This window comes from Oncorhynchus tshawytscha, unplaced genomic scaffold, assembly GCF_018296145.1.
Source record: "Oncorhynchus tshawytscha isolate Ot180627B unplaced genomic scaffold, Otsh_v2.0 Un_contig_1824_pilon_pilon, whole genome shotgun sequence".
NCBI classification, from domain to species: Eukaryota; Metazoa; Chordata; class Actinopteri; order Salmoniformes; family Salmonidae; genus Oncorhynchus; species Oncorhynchus tshawytscha.
Genome location: NW_024609829.1, coordinates 984,216 through 1,004,764, shown reverse-complemented (window position 1 = coordinate 1,004,764; position 20,549 = coordinate 984,216). Strand labels below are relative to the sequence as shown.

The following is a 20,549-nucleotide window of genomic DNA, read 5'->3' as shown; positions in this document are numbered from 1 at the left end:
TCAACTAATTGACACTTCACCGATTGCTTTCAAAAGAGAAACTGACAATATATACAGTACGATTACCTGTGCAAACCATCTGTTCTCCTAGACTTTACTATGGGTGAAAAGTGTGAAATGTTATTTCAAAAGGATGGGGGTAATCGTCGGAAATCGTAGACATTGGACTAAAAGGTTTTGACCCGCGTGTAAATAAAAATGTAAATACCAATTAGGGATGAAACGCATTTACATGGCAAAACATGACAAGACAGAATGAAAAACGGTCTACTCATGTACAGTAAGTGTTCCACTTCGTGGAATAGAAAAAAATGGTTGATGTTTGATTAGATCATGTAAACAAAGTCACCACTCAGAAAAGAAAGCAGGCACGAAAAAGATGACATATTTAAATGAATCGCCAAATATCTGTATTCCCTTGATTTCCTGTCTCATTATACAATTGTTTATGTGCCATAATACAGTCGGTATTTTTGTTTTATTCAAAAATGGTCTTACTCCATTATGCAGCGGTTACATTGATCAGAACTGTATTACGGAACATGCTTTTGTGCCAGTCTTTCTTTAAGTAAATGTTCCTTCCCTACGGCATGGTATCGTACAATAGCTATCCTTATAGACGGGTTGGTTGTTTAGCAACAAAACTGACCCTTGTGCAACTATGGGGCCAAACAGACGGGTTGGCTTCGAAGATTGTTGACATGTTAACTATATTTTTTTATTAAAAACATAAATAACACACGGACCTGTGCCCCATTGAAGCATTCCCCGAGTGGCGCAGCGGTCTAAGGCACTGCATCTCAGTGTAAGAGGTGTCACTACAGTCCCTGATTCAAATCCAGGCTTAGTCACATCTGGCTGTGTTTGGGAGTACACAATTGTCCGGGGTAGGCTATCATTATAAATAAGAATTTGTTCTTAACTGACTTGCCGAGTTAAAATAAAATTGTTTTTGTGATTATCTCAGCTAACCCATCTATTGGACAGATACACATATTCATAGTCTGCATAATGCAGCCGTAACCCACTTTTAATTTGATTTATTGCTCACAACAGCATTAATGAAAAGACTGTTTTTATTCCTCTATATAGAGGCTCTATTTGTGGGACACATCTTATGACTTCATTCTGATTCGGTGGTACAGTTGTCCTCTGGATGTCATAATAGACTTATTTATGAAGTCAGTTTGTGTAATGCGACCTCTATCCACTACCAGAACAACACAGTCCAACCCTCTCACCATAAGACAGAACTGGAGATAGACTTTGGTTCACCCAATACATAGCCTCTATTGTACAGTATGGTGCAGCTGTAATGGATGAGAATGCGGAGGGAATCTCAATAGCAATCGGCAATTGTCTATATTCAACTATATTGTAAAATGGCCATACAGTGTAATGGGGGGTGGAGAAGGAGTGCACGTTAACACAACTAAGGGAGATGGAATTTGACTCGTTCTCAATGGCAGATTGAATATGAATGCGTATTCCTTCAATAGCCATGTCCACGAGGAGAGTAGGGCAGGGAAGTAAAGCATAGCTCAGGGTTACTACGACGACGACAAGAGAACTAGCAGATGAGGCGGATGCAGCATACAAGTCTTTCTGCAGTAATTAGATGTGAACTGTGCAAGCCCACCATGACTGTGACAATAGGCTGCATACACTGCCATAGAGTAGCAGGCAAATACTGTAGGTACAGTGCCTCCGGAAAGGATTCAAACCCTTTGACTTTTTCTATATTGTGTTGTGTTACAGCCTGAATGTAAAATATTTTAAATAGAGATTTTTTTTTTGTCACTGGCGAACAAACAATAGCCCATGATGTCGAAGTGGAATTATGTTTTTCCAAAGTTTTCCAAATTAAAAATGAAAAGCTGAAATGTCTTGAGTCAACAAGTATTCAACCCCTTTGTTATGGCAAGCCTAAATAAGTTCAGCAGTAAAAATGTGCTTAACAAGTCACATAATAAGTTGCATGGACTCACTCTGTGTTTAACACGATTTTTGAACGACAACCTCATCTTTGTATCCCCACACATACAATTATCTGTAAGGTCCCTCAGTCAAGCGTTGAATTTCAAAGACAGATTCAACCACAAAGACCAGGGAGGTTTCAAGAAGGGCAGCTGTTGGTAGATGGGTAAAAATAAAGAAAAGCAGACATTGTATATCCCTTTGAGCATGGTAAAGTGTTTAATTACCCTTTGGATGGTGTATCAATACATCTAGTCACTACAAAGATACAGGCATCCTTCCTAACTCAGTTGCCGGAGAGGAAGGAAATCGCTCAGGGATTTCACCATGATGCCAATGGTGACTTTCAAACAGTTACAGAGTTTAATGGCTGTTATAAGAGAAAACTGAGGATGGATCAACAACATTGTTGTAACGGCTTTCTTCCGTCGAAGGAGAGTCGGACCAAAATGCAGCGTGGTGGTTACTCATGTTCTTTAATAAAATAGAACAAACAAACAATACAAAACAACAAACGGAACGTGAAACCCTATACAGCCTATCTGGTGAAATACAATACACTGAGACAGGAACAGTCACCCACAAACACACAGTGAAACCCGGGCTACCTAAATATGGTTCTCAATCAGAGACAACGATAATCACCTGACTCTGATTGAGAACCGCCTCAGGCAGCCATAGACTTTCCTAGACAACCCTACTCAGCCACAATCCCAATACCTACTAAAACCCCAATACAAAAACACACCACAACATAAACCCATGTCACACCCTGGCCTGACCAAATAAATAAAGAAAACACAAAATACTAAGACCAAGGCGTGACAGAACCCCCCCCCCCAAGGTGCGGACTCCCGGCCGCACACTAAACCCATAGGGGAGGGTCTGGGTGGGTGTCTGTCCACAGTGGCGGCTCCGGCTCGGGACGTGGACCCCACTCCAACCAAGTCTTAGTCCCCCTGTAACGCGTCCTTTGATTGGCGACCCTCGCGTCCTTTGATTGGACTGACCCTGAGGTGGAAGCTCGGGACTGAGGGGAAGCTCGGGACTGAGGGGAAGCCTCGGGACTGAGGGGAAGCCCGGGACTGAAAGCCCGGGACTGAACCCACTCAGTACCAAGGACCCCACTGGACTGGCAGATCCTGGCTAGCTGGTGGTTCTGGCAGATCCTGGCTGACTGGCGAATCCTGGCTGACTGTGGCTGACTGAAAGATCATGGCTGACTGGCAGATCCTGGCTGACTGGTGGCTCTTGCTCCTGGCTGCTCTATGCAGACTGGCAGCTCTGGCTGCTCCATGCAGACTGGCAGCTCTGGCTGGCTCCATGCAGACTGGCAGCTCTGGCTGCTCCATGAACTGGCAGCTCTGGCTGCTCCATGGAGACTCTGGCTGCACTGCAGGAGACTGGAGAGGAAGGAAGACTCTGATAGCGCTAGACAGGCGGGAGACTCCGGCAGCGCTGTAGAGGAGGAAGGCTCTGGCTGCGCTGAACAGGCGGGAGACTCCGGCAGCGCTGGAGAGGAGGAAGGCTCTGGCAGCGCTAAACTGGCGGGAGACTCTGACAGTGCTGGAGAGGAGAAAGGCTCTGGCAGCGCTGAACAGGCGAGGCGCACTGAAGGCCTGGTGCGTGGTGCTGGCACTGGGTAGAGGACATGCACAGGAAGCCTGGTGCGGGGAGCTGCCACCGGAGGACTGGTGTGTGGAGGTGTCACTGGATAGACCGGACCGTGCAGGCGCACTGGAGCTCTTGAGCACCGAGCCTGCCCAACCGTACCTGGCTCGATGCCCACTCTAGCCCGGCCAATACGAAGAGCTGGTATGTACCGCACCGGGCTATGCACCCGCACTGGAGACACCGTGCGCTCCACAGCATAACAGGTGCCTGCCCGGTCTTTTTAGCCCCCCGGTAAGCACAGGAAGTTTGCCCAGGTCTCCTACCTGGCGTAGCCATACTCCCTGTGAGCCCCCCCCAATACATTTTTGGGGCTGACTCTCGGGCTTCCATCCGCGTCGCCGTGCTGCCTCTTCATACCAGCGCCTCTCCGCTTTCGCCGCCTCCAGTTCTTCTTTGGGGCGTCGATATTCACCAGGCTGTGCCCAGGGTCCTTTTCCGTCCAATATTTCCTCCCAAGTCCAGAAGTCCTGTGATCGCTGCTCCTCACGATAAACAGGGGGAGTTGGCTCAGGTCTGAACCCTGACTCTGCCACACTCTCCCTGAGCCCCCCCAAGACATTTTTGGGGCTGACTTTCGGGTTTCCTTGCCAACCGTGTTCCGTCGTATCGTCGGCTCCTCTCTCCGGCTGCCTCTGCTCTCCTAAGTGCCTCCACCTGTTCCCATGGGAGGCGATCTCTTCCAGCCAGTATCTCCTCCCAAGTGTAACAACCCTTGCCATCCAAAACGTCTTCCCATGTCCATTCCTCCTTTCGCTGCTTCTGCTGTCGCTGCCTGTCACCACGCTGCTTGGTCCTGGTGTGGTGGGTGATTCTGTAACGGCTTTCTTCCGTCGAAGGAGAGTCGGACCAAAATGCAGCGTGGTGGTTACTCATGTTCTTTAATAAAATAGAACAAACGAACAAAACAAAACAACAAATGGAATGTGAAAACCTATACAGCCTATCTGGTGAAATACAATACACTGAGACAGGAACAATCACCCACAAACACACAGTGAAACCCGGGCTACCTAAATATGGTTCTCAATCAGAGACAACAATAATCACCTGACTCTGATTGAGAACCGCCTCAGGCAGCCATAGACTTTCCTAGACAACCCTACTCAGCCACAATCCCAATGCCTACTAAAACCCCAATACAAAAACACACCACAACATAAACCCATGTCACACCCTGGCCTGACCAAATAAATAAAGAAAACACAAAATACTAAGACCAAGGCTTGACAATTGTGCTTAATCCACAATACTAACTTAATCAAGAAGACAGTGAAGTGGATGAGTTATTGAAAATCTATGGCAAGACGCAAAAATGGTTGTTTAGCAATAATAATGGACAAATGTTGCACAATCCAGGTGTGGAAAGTGCTTAGAGACTTACCAGGTAACTCACAGCTGTAATTGCTGCCAAAAGGCGATTCTACAAAGTATTGACTCATGGGTGTGAATACTTATGTAAATGAGATATTTCTGTATTTCATTGTCAAAACATTTTTAAAAAAATGTCTAAAAACACGTTTTCATTTTGTCATTATGGGGCATTGTGTGCAGATCGTTGAGATAAATTAATGTAATCCATTTTGAATTCAGGCTGTAACACAACAAAATGTGGAATAAGTCAAGGGGTATGAATACTTTCTGAAGGCACTGTATGTAGGGTGAAATGGGTGAGGCAAACTCATCTGGAATCACTGGTCATGCTGCTCCAGTAGGAGAATATCTTACATTCTCTCCCCCATGCTACTGGACATAACTAACAATAGAAAACTATTCATGTCCACACAGATTAAATAGATGAAAGGGATTTTCTTGCTGTAGGATTTCTCGACCTTTGCACTCATTCGTGTTTGGGAGAAGGCACCATTCTGTTGTGAGATTGAACCCTACCATTTGGTTATCACCTATCCTTTGGGCTGTTTGTACAGTTGAAGTGGGGTGTTTTATTGTGGGAGACCATTTATAGTCCTTTCACTGCCATTCTATCGTCTTCTCAGTGAAAAGACTAATCTATTGACTGGACCTTAAAGGAACAAACAGGGATTCCAGACTGCCAAATCAGTCTCGATTAACTAATCTATACAAGTTTACCCTGTCTGTCAGACCTAAGAGGTAGGTAGCCTAGTGGTTAGAATGTTGGACTAGTAAATGGAAGGCTGCAAAATCAAATCCCTGTGCTGATAAGGTAAAAACCTGTCGTTCTGCCCCTGAAAAAGGCAGTTAACCCACTGTTCCTAGGCCGTCATTGAAAATATGAATTTGTTCTTTAACTGACTTGCCTAGTTAAATAAAGGTAAAGAAAAAAGAGAGCTGAACAGATAGAAACACGTCAGTTATTTCTGCCCCCCCAAAAACGTATGATTTAAACATTTTCTGAGATTGAAAGTGTTCATAATGTCCATGGTCTTTCCATTGAGATCTGCTTAAGCATTCTGTCTGTCTGCGAGTGAGGAGGATTCCTGTTCGAACTACAGCACGTCGTCCCTCTTCTCAGTGCAGGGCACCAGGGACCTGCCAATCATTTTTACCATGTAGACCTATTTCCTCAGCAGCACATGTGGTGCGGCGCCTGCATGCATGTCTGCTATGAGCTCTGCTGGCTGGCTCAGCTTTCGTTTTTTTGGTCTATATCTTTGTAGTGGTGGTTGCCACTACAAAGATAAGGATGTTTCCCATGTAGCTGTATCCTGGAGACCGCATTCTTACGGTAGTTCCATGCCAGTGGTGCTCTGAGGTTGTGAAGTGGTTGATGACACGCATACATTTTATGGTTAGTAAGATATTCATTCAAATGGCACCGTATGGAAATTGACCGATACATTTCGGTGTTGCCTTCTTACTGACCGGTGATATCAGAACTAGAAATAGGTTTCTCAAAGGTAGCCAGATTTCTCTTTGAGATCATATTCACCGTTGTTAGAAACATATGTTTGATAGATTGGTGTAGATCCAACATACTGTATCAGCAGGCGTTATCTAGGATTAAGCTATAAATGACTCTCACCTTGCCCTAACAGGTTAAAGGGTGTGTCTGCTGTGGTGGTAGGCTAAATATGAAGGAATGGTGCATGGCTCAGCTAGCCTGGGTGCCAGTATGTTTCTCCTTTGTTACCAAGTCCTTATGGAATTGTCATGCTATACATGTTTGGCTTGTCAATGACAATGGATTAGGCAAAAACACAAATAGATCTGGGACAAGGCTATGGTTCAGCTTCTGGCAAAGACAGGTTTTGAATGAGATTGATTTTGAGCTGATGTTATCAGATTATGATATGAGTTCAAGTGTAAACTGTTTGAAATACTGTGAGCAGCAGAGGTCCTTATTTTCAATCTACTGATGCTGAAAGGACTAGAGAGTGTAATTACACACGTTTTAAAGCTGCTAAACGAGAGCATACTTTTAGCTTACAATAGCACTTCTCAGAACATTAACATTACAGCCATGTTTCTATATCCACATTTTCATGATAGTGAAAGAGGTACGAAAGGCCATACATTTTTATTTAAGGCTGTTTCGCTAATTTACAGCCTCTCCACGTGTCTTATTCCCTTGGATTGCCTCACAGCGAACAACTAATGAGTATGGCCCATTATTTGAGATGGGTTTCCTCTGCTATGCTTGACTCTTAGCCAACACCTTCAGTTAATGCAGTGGATGATAATTTTTTGTCACCTCTTATGGGCTATTACCTGTAGCTATTGTGCTGTATAGTGGAAAACAGCATTCCTGTTTTCCCACATCTCTCTTCTTCACCATCATGGTCACACAGAAATCCATTCATTCTTTTTCACAAATGAGACAGATAGCGTGGCTTCGTGTTATTGATTTAGGATAGGGTGGTCATGTCTTGTCCGCTGTCCGTGTAGGACTCACATCATCCATCATGACATTTCCCTTTGTTTTGCTATGATTTACTATGGATTATTGTGAGCGTGTGTGTGTGTGTGTATACAGTATGTGCAGGGGTAGAGGGGGGTGACTGAATGTATGTGCGATGTTGTGATTGTGTTATGCTATAATTGCATAAATGTGCGTAGGAACACGCACGCACATCAAGGAGAATGCATGTCTTCCCTAGTGGGAGGCTATGGAGTTTGAAGTTTCGATAGAATGTCAGAAGCATCCCCCTGGTGGCCACTCACAGTCCCAGTCACTGTCATCAGTGTTTTACATCTAGGACTGTACCACGTCAAGATCCAAAACAGGGGTGTTTCCACAGTTAGATCTGTATTATGTCAGGATCCTGTAGGAGGGTTAGAGCAGCGTTGCCATGGTGAGGGAGCCCAGGGAGTCACATTTGTCTTCCTAACAATGTGAACGCAGCATGGATGCTTCTCACCAGCAAAACACCTGTCACTACACAATACCCGTCCACAGTCACAACAGTGTGTTCACACTGGAACTTTCATATTTATTTGCAGAGAGGAAAATCTTTGGGATATCTCAAGGGAATAAGACGCAACAGTCTGACAGTGATACATGGAACATGTAATTGCATTGTGTGTCTGACCACAGTGACTGATGTGATGTCCCCACAGACCCAGAGTCTCAGAGGAAACGCACGGTGCAGAACGTCCTTGACCTCAGACAGAACCTGGAAGATACCATGTCCAGTCTACGGGGAGCCCAGCTCAGCCATGGGTGAGTCCATTACCGTACATTGAGTTTATAGATTATGGTAGGCAATACTGGGGTGCTTCTGATGCCACGTACTGGTGTGAACGGGGCACAACGTTAAAGGGCTTTCTCGAAACCAAGAGTATCCTTTTATTTCCGTATTTGTCTTTCTTTTAAAGTTCCATCTGCGCAAACATTACTTGCTGCCCACACCTTACCTGTCAACTGTATGTTGTTTCATTGGTTCAGCAAGATGCTGTACGTGTAGACATAGAAGAAAGCTATGGATTTGTTTGAGAAATGTAGCATACTCAGACACATTCACGAAACACAATGGACAGATCGATAGAGTACACCCAATCATATTTACACAACTGCCCTCCTTTATGTCTTCTTGGCAACTTGCCACCTGTTAAACATATCCTGTCAATCCCTCTGAAACAGACTGTTTCTGTTTCATGACCATTACATTCCGGGAAACCCTTTGTCGAGTATTTCGTTTCGGACGGCCTCTATCACGAGGAGACACGGACAATAACAGGAAGCACCAGAGACTAACTCCACGGAATATTGAAGAACCTGGGCAGAAACCGAATCGTTCGTTAACAAAAAGTTGTTCTGCATTCCAAGCCTGTGTATCTACCATTTTTGCCTGCTTCTTATCTCCAGCTCAACAGTATGTGCTCTGCCTACCAATGTTCCCCTATGCCGTTTGGTCTCTCTTTGATGTGTGTGGTGTTCATGTCCTAAGGGATTCCATCCCAGATATGAGCTCTGAATTTCCATAGCCCTGGCCTCTGGAGATTGACAGACACCTCGGCAACTTCACCCATTTAAAAACTCATGCTTTTCGACCTTGGCCACCAAACCTCTAGAGCATCTCAGTCCTGCCCCCCCCAGGTGCACATTTAGGTTTTTGGCCCGAGCACTCAACAGCCAAGTCAAATAATCAAAGCTTGATGATGAGTTGGTTATTTGAATCAGCTATGTAGTGCTAGGGGTCAAAACAAAATGTGCACCCAGGGTGGGGGCCCCAGGACCGAGTTTGGGAAACCCTGCTCTAGGGTTGGGCTCTCCAACCCTGTTCCTGGAGAACTACCCTGCTGAACTACCCTACTGTATGCTGTCGCTCCAGCCCCAGTTGTAACTAACCTGATTCATCTTATCAACCAGCTAATAATTAGAATCGGGTGCACTAGATTAGGTTTGGAATGAAAACCTAGGATGGTAGCTCTCCAGGAACATGGTTGGAGAGCCCTGCTCTAAAGCAAAAATGGACTATAGGTACTGTAAGTAACATCCACATACAGTACTACTAATACATCATAAGCTTCGGATGACTTTACCTCACTGCGTATACAGCATGTTTTTTTTTAACAGCTCTCTGACCGGCCGTAATTCTGTCACTAGTTCAGCTCCCTGTCATAACTCCCAAACATATACCCTAACATATGGGATTGTTTGATGTGCATCCATGAGTTCAAACTATCTTGCAAATTGAAGTTAAACTACATTTCAAAACTCTCAAGGAAGTACCGTCCTACTGTGAGCTAATGTATCATTCCACTGAAGCATTGTGGGCGTCGGAATGTATTCCTGAGGCAGTAACAGTTAACAGCCCCTGTTGATGAATTATCCATCTATAGAAGTACAGAAATAGCAGAAGGAAAAAACACCCACGTGGTCTCAGGCAGGCATTGCATTATTCATCTGGGCTGGTTGGTGCATCTGGTTATGTAATCGCCAGACTCAGCAGAAGCTCCTTGCCATCGGGAGGGCATTGTAAAACCTGACCAACTTAGAGAACAGACTAGAACTACTCTCTAGTCTAAACTAGAACTTCTCTCTAGTCTAACCTCTCACTTAGACAACAGACTCGAAGTACTCTCTAGTCTAAACTTAGAAGTACTCTCTAGTCTAAACTTAGAACAACTCTCTAGTCTAACCTCTCACTTAGACAACAGACTAGAAGAACTCTCTAGTCTAAACTGGAACTTCTCTCTAGTCCACATTGGTTCACCTTTCACTGGCTGACACAAAGGCCCAGAGTTTTCCCTGGTCAGGTCATGTAGTCAAGAAAAACTCCTGGCCCGAGCAAACATTTTTTTAAAATGATGTTGGCGGTGTGTGATTACGTGCTGATTACCTTGGGTCTGTAAGTCCCAGCTGGTAATGATATTGTGAACATAATGCTGAGGGTTATGAACGATCCCGTCAAAGGGAGAGAGGGGACAAAATACTTTCCTCTGTTCACACAATGATGCTATGCTCTTATTCTATAGCAAGCGAGATGCCCTTGAGTTCTGAGATGCCACCCATTCTTTGTTGTAGTCGCTGAAGGCTGAGAGTGAATGTTACAGCTGTATCTGGGTCAGCAGAGACTATATGTCAAGACAGATTTCTTGAAAGGCCCAATGACAGAGAGTGAGAAACAGGAAATGGAATTTCTTTCTCTAATTCTCTCTCTATATGTCCCTCAAACCTCCCTTTCTGTCCTCTCTTTCTACAATACTATAACCGCTCTCTCTTCCTCTTCTCTCCCCAGCTGTCTGGAGAGCAGTAATGTTTGCTATGACAGTGACGAGACCAACGCCCGCAGCATGTCCAGTCTGTCCAATCGCTCGTCTCCTCTCTCCTGGCGCCACGGTCAGTCCAGCCCCCGGCTGCAGGCTGGAGACGCCCCCTCGTCCACGGGTAGTGGCGTGTACCATGGGGGAAAGGCCGGGTCCCAGTATACGGCCCACACCATGCCTGCCCGAGTCTCCAGCCGTCTCAGCCACTCCTCCCGAATCGAGCTCATCGAAGGGCTGGATGTGGACGATGCTGACCTCAAGTCTGGTTACCTGAGCGACAGCGACCTGCTGGGAAAGAGCATGCCAGAGGATGACGATGACAACCTAGCCAATGGGTAAGGGGATATAGCAGGGGTGTCAAACACATTCCATGGCAGGCCGAGAGCCTGCTGGTTTTTGTTATTTCAATTTTTTTTTTAATTTGTGGCCAGACAACCAGGTGAGGGGAGTTCCTAACTTATCAGTGACCTTAATTGATCAATCAAGTACAAGGTAGGAGTGAAAATCTGCAGATACTCAGCCCTCTGTGATATGAGTTTGACACCTGTGGTTATTCTATTGTCCAACTCAGGGTTATTCTACTCTGGTTGTGGGGAGCTACTAGGTGTTTGTGCAGGCTTTGGATCCAGTTCTTCAGTAAGACTCACTTTGCATCCTACTGTAAAATGATCTTTGATATTGTCCTTGTGGAGTCTACGGATGGCTGTTATCACTTGGTCCTACAACTTACGGTATGTCATAAAACAAGCATCAATCAGGGATGGATTTGGATGCACTGTGCTTGTAGTAACCCTTTCACAGTGCTGTCCTCAGCAGTCCAGGGCTCCAGACTGCGACCATTTAGTCACATTTTGAGACCCTTTATCTCGGCTGTGCGAGTAAAATGTTGAATTGGTTACACTGGTGCGAGCTGCACATTCTACCTCGTCATCTACATCAAAACGTCCTATTTTTAGAGCGACTAAAACCATGAATTTGTTAAACAGTAAAGTGCATTATTCCGCTTGGACATGTTAGAATATTATAAAAATACCATCTCAGTAGTCTATTACATTCTTAATAAAACATTATTAATTACTTAATAAGATGATGACTCAAATGTATTCTACTATGTGATGCTGAAATGTTTTAACTTTTCTTTGAAAAAGTTAGTGCCACCAGGATAAAATGTTAGTCTGGAGCCCTGCAGTCTTGTCTAGTGTAACTCGCTTGTTCCTGAATGGGTCTATTATGGATTCATGCTTCATGCAGCAACCATGTCGCCTTCATCTCAGACTGATTCTGCTGAGGTGGATCAGCAAAGTCCTGCAGGATTCCTGTAGGATTTTTTGGAAGGTTTAGCTGTGATGAGTAGCGACTTGCATGTGAATCATCAGGTATTATTCTCAGCATCGATAGTTGGTTTTACTAATCAGGTTTCCATCCAACCTTGTAATGCAATTAAAGTATATGTCGGATAAGTAAAATTCACGACAGGCCTGATGGAAACAGCAAAGATCCGAATGGGCACATTCGCTATATAATACAACATGTTTTGTGGCAAAACCTTCAGTAGAGTTGAAAATGCGATGGAAACCCATTTAACTAGTATTTTTTATTTGGTTCATTGGAATTTACCGTACAAGTTATTTTTATGTCCACTAAGTCATCACACACAGCCTTTTATTTGCAACAAGTCAATTTGATGGAAACATATATCTGGTGGGAAAATTTGCATATTTTTTAAATGCATTTTATTTTATATTTGCATGGAAATATGTTGCCAATTAGATAGAAACCTAGCTACTAATGCGAATCTGCTGAAACTCATTGTCCTGTGAAATACATTGTGTGTGTGTGTGTGTGTGTGTGTGTGTGTGTGTGTGTGTGTGTGTGTGTGTGTGTGTGTGTGTGTGTGTGTGTGTGTGTGTGTGTGTGTGTGTGTGTGTGTGTGTGTGTGTGTGTGTGTGTGTGTTGATGGCAACTAGTGAATAAACATGTGCAAACACTAGACTCTAAACAAGAGTCTAGAGTCCAGAATAATTCCAAACTTGCAGCTTCACTATTCCGTCTCTGTTCCTAGCCGTTCCAACAACTTGGGAAATTATCTGCTGAAACAAGACAAGAATTGATCTGTCTTAGAGTCTTCCATTTTGTTGAAAATTAAGATGTCCGAATGGCAGCAAAACCAAAAGTGGATCTCTAAATTGATCTAAATGAGTGCAGATCACGTCTGAGTTGTGCAGTAATGACATTCATTACCAGCCCTCCTGCTGAGCTGGCTGTGTCAAAGACAGCAGTGGGCATTCATTCACACCCACATCTCACTGCAGAGACGGAGGAGGGTGTAACTGACACAAACGCACACAGAGCCCCCCGAGTCAGTGCCTGCCTCTCCACTAAATGGGATTGAGCAAGTCACTTTGTGCTACCAACAATTTAGCAGAAAGGACTGAAGTACAGAATGACATTGGCTTAAAGTACTACCCTACTTCTTTTTTTTTTTTACAGTTAAAACCCACTAACGAACTAACTGCGCATTAGTAACAGTAGCCTACCGATCAATGCTGTGGTAGGGCATCAGTCTGATCCCAGGTCAAGGTGTCAAGTGATCCCAGGTGCAAAGCCACAGCATTCTCTCCTTTCATGCGTCATTCATGCCTCATTTAACACTCATTTAACAGTCTCTTTCGCTCTCTCAATCTCTCTCTCTGCCCCCCCACCTCTCTCTTTCTCTTTCTAATTCCCTCTCCCTAGTTGACAGTCAGTAGGCAGGGAGAGGATAGGCAGAGGCAGGGAATCCAGGCCAGTTCTCTGGTGTGATGTGAGCAACTTTATCATTACTCCACATCTACTGGGATTTACTCTGCAGCTTCTGGGGCACTGACTGACTGGCCCGCTTGGGTAATCAGTCCACTCTGCCTATGAGAGACTACAGTGTAAATATTGAGAAGTGTGATTGACGGAGACAAGGCATAGTGAGAAGCAGAATGAGATTGAAGAGAAATAGAGTGAGAGTATGATGGTATGTCTGGTGATTGTAAAAATGCCTCATAGTGAGTGCTCAGCACTGGGCCACCTGTGTCCTCAATCCCTAGGTGAGCTATTTAAGGTGACCATGATGAGAAACCCTGTACCTCCTGTGGTGTGCCACCTGTTCCCAGGTCAGCCCATACAGAGACAGGACTACTGGCGTCTTTTTGATAACCATACGCTTGGATCGAGATCCCCAATGTATTTTATCTGTCAGAATATAACGAAGGGATAGTATAACTACCAAATCCCTAAGAGAAAATGTATACAGTGCCTTGACTTATTCCACATTTTGTTGTTACAGCCTGAATTTAACATTTATTTAAAAAATAATAATTCACACGTAATCCATACGTAATACTCCACAATGACAAAGTCAAAACATGTTTTCAGAAATCTTTGCAAATTTATTGAAAATGAAATACAGAAATATCTCAAGTATTCAAACCCATGATTCAAACATGTTAGAATCACCTTTGGCAGTGATTACTGCTGTACTTCTTTCTGTGGAAGTCTCTAAGAGCTTTGCACACCAGTATTGTACAATATTTTCACACTATTGTTTTTTGTACATTCTTCAAGCTCTGTTAAGATGGTTGTTGATCATTGCTAGATAGCCATTTTCATGTTTTGCCATAGATTTTCAAGTCTTTTTAAGGAAAAACTGTAACTTGCCTACTCAGGAACAGTCAATGTTGCCTTGGTAAGCAACTCCAGTGTACTGTATAATTTACTTTGAGTTTTAGGTTGTTGCCCTGCTGGAAGGTGAATTTGTCTCCTAGTGTCTGTTAGAAAGCAGACCGAACCAGGTTTTCCTCTAGGATTCTGCTTGTCCTTAGCTCTATTCCGTTTCTTTTTATCTTAACAAACTCCCTAGTCCTTGCCAATGAAAAGCATGCCCATAACATGATGCAGCCACCACCATGCTTGAAAATATGAAGAGTGGTACTCAGTGATGTGTTGTGTTGGATTACCCCAAACCTTAACACTTTGTATTCAGGACATAAAGTTAATTTCTTCTGCAATTGTTTTGCAGATTTACTTTAGTGCCTTATTTTTTAAAATTCTGCATAGCATTCCTTCTTTTCACTCAGTCATTTAGATTAGTATTGTGGAGTAACTACAATATTGTTGATCCTTCCTTCCTTAGTTTTCTTCTTTCACAGCCATGAAACTCTTGAACTACTTTAAAGTAACCATTGGCCTCATGTTGAAATCCCTAAGTGGTTTCCTTCGTCACTGAGTTGGGAAGGATGCCTGTATTTTTGTAGTAACTGGGTGTATTGATACACCATCCAAAATGTAATCAATAACTTCACCATGTTCAAAAGGATATTCAATATCATTTTTTAAAAACCAATATTCCAATAGGTGCCCTTCTTTGTGAGGCATTGGAACACCTCAATGGTCTTTGTAGTTGAAGCTGTGTATGAAATTCACTTCTTGACTGAGGGACCTTTAGAGATAATTGTATGCAGTAGCGGTCGGTGCCGTTTAAGATGAGAGCGGATGATACATTGTTTTAATGAACATGGCCTTATTTCTTTTACAGCATTTTATTACAGTTTAACTGTTTTTCATATTTCATTCACCCAGTTCAATGTTTATCCCAGTTGCTTCATTTTAAGAAACATAGTTCAACAGTTTCAGCACAATTGTATTTTTTTTAACCTTTATTTAAGTCAGTCAGTTAAGAACAAATTCTTATTTTTAATGATGGCCTAGGAGTGGTGGGTTAAATACCTTGTTCAGGGGTAGAACAACAGATTTTTACCTTGTCAGCTCAGGGACTCAATCTCGCAACCTTTCGGTTACTAGTCCAACACTCTAACCACTATGCCACCCTGATCACCCGCAAACACAGTTCACCTTCATAGCAGCCACATACAAACAGCTCATTGTATATCTACGTGCTCTCTGCCTCTCACATTTTCCCCTCGCTTGTGGACTTCAGTGCACAACACATCAGCTGTCTGTGACCAGGCGAAAAAACCTTTCCAAGCCAAACATTCATATCATGACCACTAACTGCTACACACAACCTACATCGTTGTCATGTCATAGTCAACATAGCTACTAGAACTAACATGTTAGTAAACCCGCTACAATCATGCAGTACAGTGTACAGTCAGCAGCAAGCAGTTTAGCAGTTACACCGGCAAGTCCCGGTGGCAATACATTTTTAAAACCAAAAGCTTACCTTGAGTTGGAAGAGTTCCAGTGTTGGATAGCAATAGCCAGCTAGCTAACATAGCATCCCTCTCTGTTTGAGTCTGGTGTTTGAGTAGGCTAAACTAGCTAGCTGCAATTGACTCTAGCAAAGTAAGTGAAAGTAAAAAATGTATATACTACGAAATATAGCTCTCTCTTGCTTCTCTTTCATTTTGGAAGAAAACTTGTCTTTCTCTCTTTGAGTCAGCGACTCACCACATTTTATGTGCTACAGTTAGCTGTAGCTTATGCTTTCAGTACTAGATTCATTTTCTGATCCCTTGATTGGATGGACAACATGTCAGTTCATGCTGCAAGAGCTCTGATAGGTTGGAGGACGTCCTCCAGAAGTTGTCATAATTATTGTGTAAGTCTATGGAAGGGGATGAGAACCATGAGCCTCCTAGGTTTTGCATTGAGTCAATGTACTCAGAGGAGGACAGAAGCTAGCTGTTTTAAACAGGTCCATGCAACTTATTATGTCACTTGTTAAGCAAATCATTACACCTAAACATATTTAGGCTTTGAATACTTATTGACTCAAGTCATTTCAACTTTTCATTTTTTATTCATTTGTAAAGTCTAAAAAAGTCTAAAAGCATAATTCCACTTTGACATTATGGAGTACTGTGTGTAAAATCTCAATTTAATCCATTTTAAATTCAAGCTGTAACACAAAACAATGTGTAAAAAGTCAAGAAGTGTGAAAACTTTTTGAAGACACTGAAATTGGAGCATGTCCTTCGATACATTCTTGTGCTTGAATGCTAAAACCACCTGAAAAGCCTTCATGATACATACTGTGCAGATGTGTTGTCTGTGAGTTCAGCGGGAAATGCCCTTGATTTGGATAAACCCCTCATTCTCATAGGAATAGTGCTATGCCACTGACTGTCAAAGGGCTAATCTATAATAGCGTTTTATAGTATGAATAACTACCGGTATGCAGCTAGGCTAATCCAGGTCTTAAAAACGGAAGAGACGGCTCATGCTCTAGTTTCCTCCATACTACATATCTCATCTTACTTCTGAATACATTTGCATTTTTAGCAACAATGCTGTCCTTGTTGGTAACCATTAATTAATTTTATCTGAGAGCTACTGTACGTACAGTCAATGTGAAAATAATCCCAGATTCTGACAGCACTCCACACACACACACACACACACACACACACACACACACACACACACACACACACACACACACACACACACACACACACACACACACACACACACACACACACACACACACAGTTCAGCTCATTGGAAACCATTAGCATCTACAGTCTCTTGAAAATAGATAATTTCTGCAAGCCCCTCCTGCATCTCCATAGCAACCAGCTCCAGTGTGACTGTGGGGAGACGGAGCATTTTTCCACCTAATTCGTCGTCATCCCTAATACATTCTCCTTTATCTGAATGGAAGCCATAGAATACTGTCAAGCATATCCGAAGGAAGGTTTGAGTGCCATGGGTAAAATGGGAATGTTGAGCTAAAATGGTCCTGTAGTATAATATTATAGCCACATCTATAATTCAGATGGCTCTGTATTCTGATTCCTGGTTGGCTTTTATGTTAAATCGTTGACTTAATTGAGGCAATTTGTCATACGTGTTATCAAACCAGACGCTCTAATCTTGGCTCGTTACAACACGTTTAGACCAAGCCACTGTGTGTGGTCCTTCCGGGGGTTTTGGATTCTATGGAGTGATTTGAACCTGCAGCCCATTGTTGGTGGCCTAATGACTATTGATTATATTGCTACATTAACAACATCAAAACACATAGTAATGTAGGGCTGTGTGTGATATGCACAGCTAGTCTATGCTGTACTGTGTGCTGGGGTAACCCGGGTACCCAGAGAGCAATGCCATTCCTCTGAGTGCGGTGTGCGGTGTGTTCAGATGAGGTTGAAATGTTTAGATAGAAATATGATGCATAGAGCTGAAAGGCTCCATGGCTTACTCCTCATGGCCGAGAATAATGTATGTTCTACACAATACGTTTCCATCTGAACATTCTGACTAGGCCCCACTTTGGAGGAAGGAGGGTAATGTACCATCTGTTAGAATCTGTATGGTAGAATCATAATGTCTTTATAATGACAGAATCGTAGTTTTCAGTAGTTACACTCTTCACACCACATAATAATGGAGGATGACCATCAGCAGTATCGTATTGTAACATTGGCAGCCATTTTAACCAGGTCTCCCTGAATCATATTCCACACATTGGGTTAGGAGTAATAATGATATTACTGTAATAATGATATTACTGTAATAATGTAATAATGACATTACTGTAATAATGACAATACTGTAATAACGATATTACTGAATATAGTTTAGATTTGCTATACCTGAAAGAGAAATGATAAATGTCCCACTATTCAGTGCCATTTTCACAAATGTAGAATTGAGTTTTTCACCCGTCATCTACGGTTACACCCTTAGACCCACCGAGTGGCGGCATCAGCGCTCTGTTTCAGCCCGATAGCTACTTTCTCATGTCCAATCCCGTCGTTTCACAGGAGGATAATCTGTTTTGTCATTCGCTCTTTGACGGAGCGAATGGTCTACTGCGTTAAAAAGGACATGCAAACATGGAACTTCGCTAAATGAGGCCCACCCAGAATGCTCTCTGTTTATCGCAACCAAGGGATTTACCGTCTTTTCCTGGCAGACGTTGAGTAACTCAAAACATTACTGAATGCTTATTTAGACTCTCAGACAGAAAACGAATGACTCCGAATTTTTTTTTGGGGGGGGGATTCAGATTCTAACCTGTTTAGTGAAACGGCTATAAAGCGCTTGACTGCATGCTGAGGTATCGATTATGGAGATGCCTACAGGGTGAGTAGCTTACATTACCATGTGGAATGGGAGTACTGTAGTAGGCTGAGTACTAGGCTATCTATGGCCCCCCTCTTTCCACTGTGCTGCAAGGTGAGGTAATGTATGTGGGAACATGGTGGTACAGGGGTGATGGACTGTGTGTGTGTGTTTGTGTGCGTGCGTGCGTGTGTGTGTGTGTGCGCGCATTGAACAGTGTTCTAAGCAGTGCAGGCAAAAGGAAGGGAAAGGCTGGTGCAGCAACACGCCTCTCATCATGCGGCACATGGATCGGGATATGCTGCCATGGCAACCCTCCTCTTCTGACCCACTGACGAGTCAGTGTGCTGGAGTCAGCGTGTGTGTATTCGTGCACGTGTGTGTGGTTAATGTGTGTGTGGAGGATGAAAGGGCTTCATATTGACCGATTTAAGAAGATCGCTCTGCGTCCAAACATGAAATGGTATAGTGGGAGACTAGGCAATGGATGTCTGCGGCTCGTACCTATTGTTAGAACTCCCCTTTGAATCCTTCCATGGCAGACATACTTGTTAAGGGTTTCAGATCACCTATCAATGATTACGGCACAAAGACTTGCAAGTGGTCATTCTGTTTGAGTTAGGGTCATTAGAATGTAATCCATCTCTTTCCATAATAGGTGTTGTTTCTGAAGAACAAGTTGAACAACATCATGCTCGGTTAGGTTATCATGCAGTATGCTTAATGCTGTTTAAGATACAACACTATTCAGAGTCTGACCAAAGATATGCATATTAAGTATGTGCTATGTATTACTGAGTTAAGACAAAGAATGGAGTCCTTCATGTTAGCTAATCCATCGTTTCAGTTTGCTCTTCTGGTAATGTCATTTCCATGGCAATGGTGAAAAAGCTTTGCACATGCTAGGAAATCTGTCTGTCTGTCTCTCTCTGTGTCTCTCTCTCTCTATCTCTCTCTCTCTCTCTGTCTCTCTCTGTGTGTGTGTAACCATTTACACTATGGCTCATTTTAATGGAAATTGCACATCAACACACCCATACTTGAGTGCATACAGTACAGTATTTGCCTCTAGTCATCTAATACTGGTCCACAAAGAACGGAACAGTCTGCCTTCAATTTCCCTTTCCTGCATACATTGGACTCTACTCCACAGTCAGTCTCTTCTTGGCTTTCCTGACCAGCCTAGATTAGTGCTTTCCTGACCAGCCTAGCATAGTGCTTTCCTGACCAGCCTAGCATAGTGCTTTCCTGACCCACATAAAGCCATGTGCAGATTGATTAGGTCTGGGCCTGCTTGGCCGGACCCTCCAAAAGCCCTGCAGGGATTACGGTTTAGTAGGACCGCTGCTCGGGGTCAACCCTTTATGGACCATGGCTCAAGTTCCACGTTTTAATTTCACATGCACAAGTACCGTGAAATGCCTTACTTGCAAACTCTAACCCCAACAATGTAGTAATCAATAACAATGTAAACTAAAAATAATAAAGTAGAACAAAATCACAAAATATATAAAAAATAACAAGAACACGCTAAAGTAAGTAAGCATAGTATGTATATACTATTTCCAGTACCATATTTACAATGTGCATGGATACTGAATCAATAAAAGTAGATATGTACAGGGGTAAGGTGAAGAGGGAGGGGATCA

At 43.3% G+C, this 20,549-nt stretch overlaps 1 protein-coding gene across 13 annotated transcripts in view; it reads left to right on the top strand.

Annotated features, from left to right (window-relative positions):
- The window catches only part of nav1b (neuron navigator 1b), a 133,201-nt gene that overhangs the window by 59,911 nt on the left and 52,741 nt on the right, over window positions 1-20,549 (top strand). For all 13 annotated transcript variants that reach the window (XM_024426501.2, XM_024426500.2, XM_024426509.2 and 10 more), the window contains 2 exons: window positions 8,188-8,290; window positions 10,812-11,174. In XM_024426501.2, the coding sequence (XP_024282269.1) occupies window positions 8,188-8,290; window positions 10,812-11,174 (466 nt within the window). The remainder of the gene's footprint in view (window positions 1-8,187; window positions 8,291-10,811; window positions 11,175-20,549) is intronic.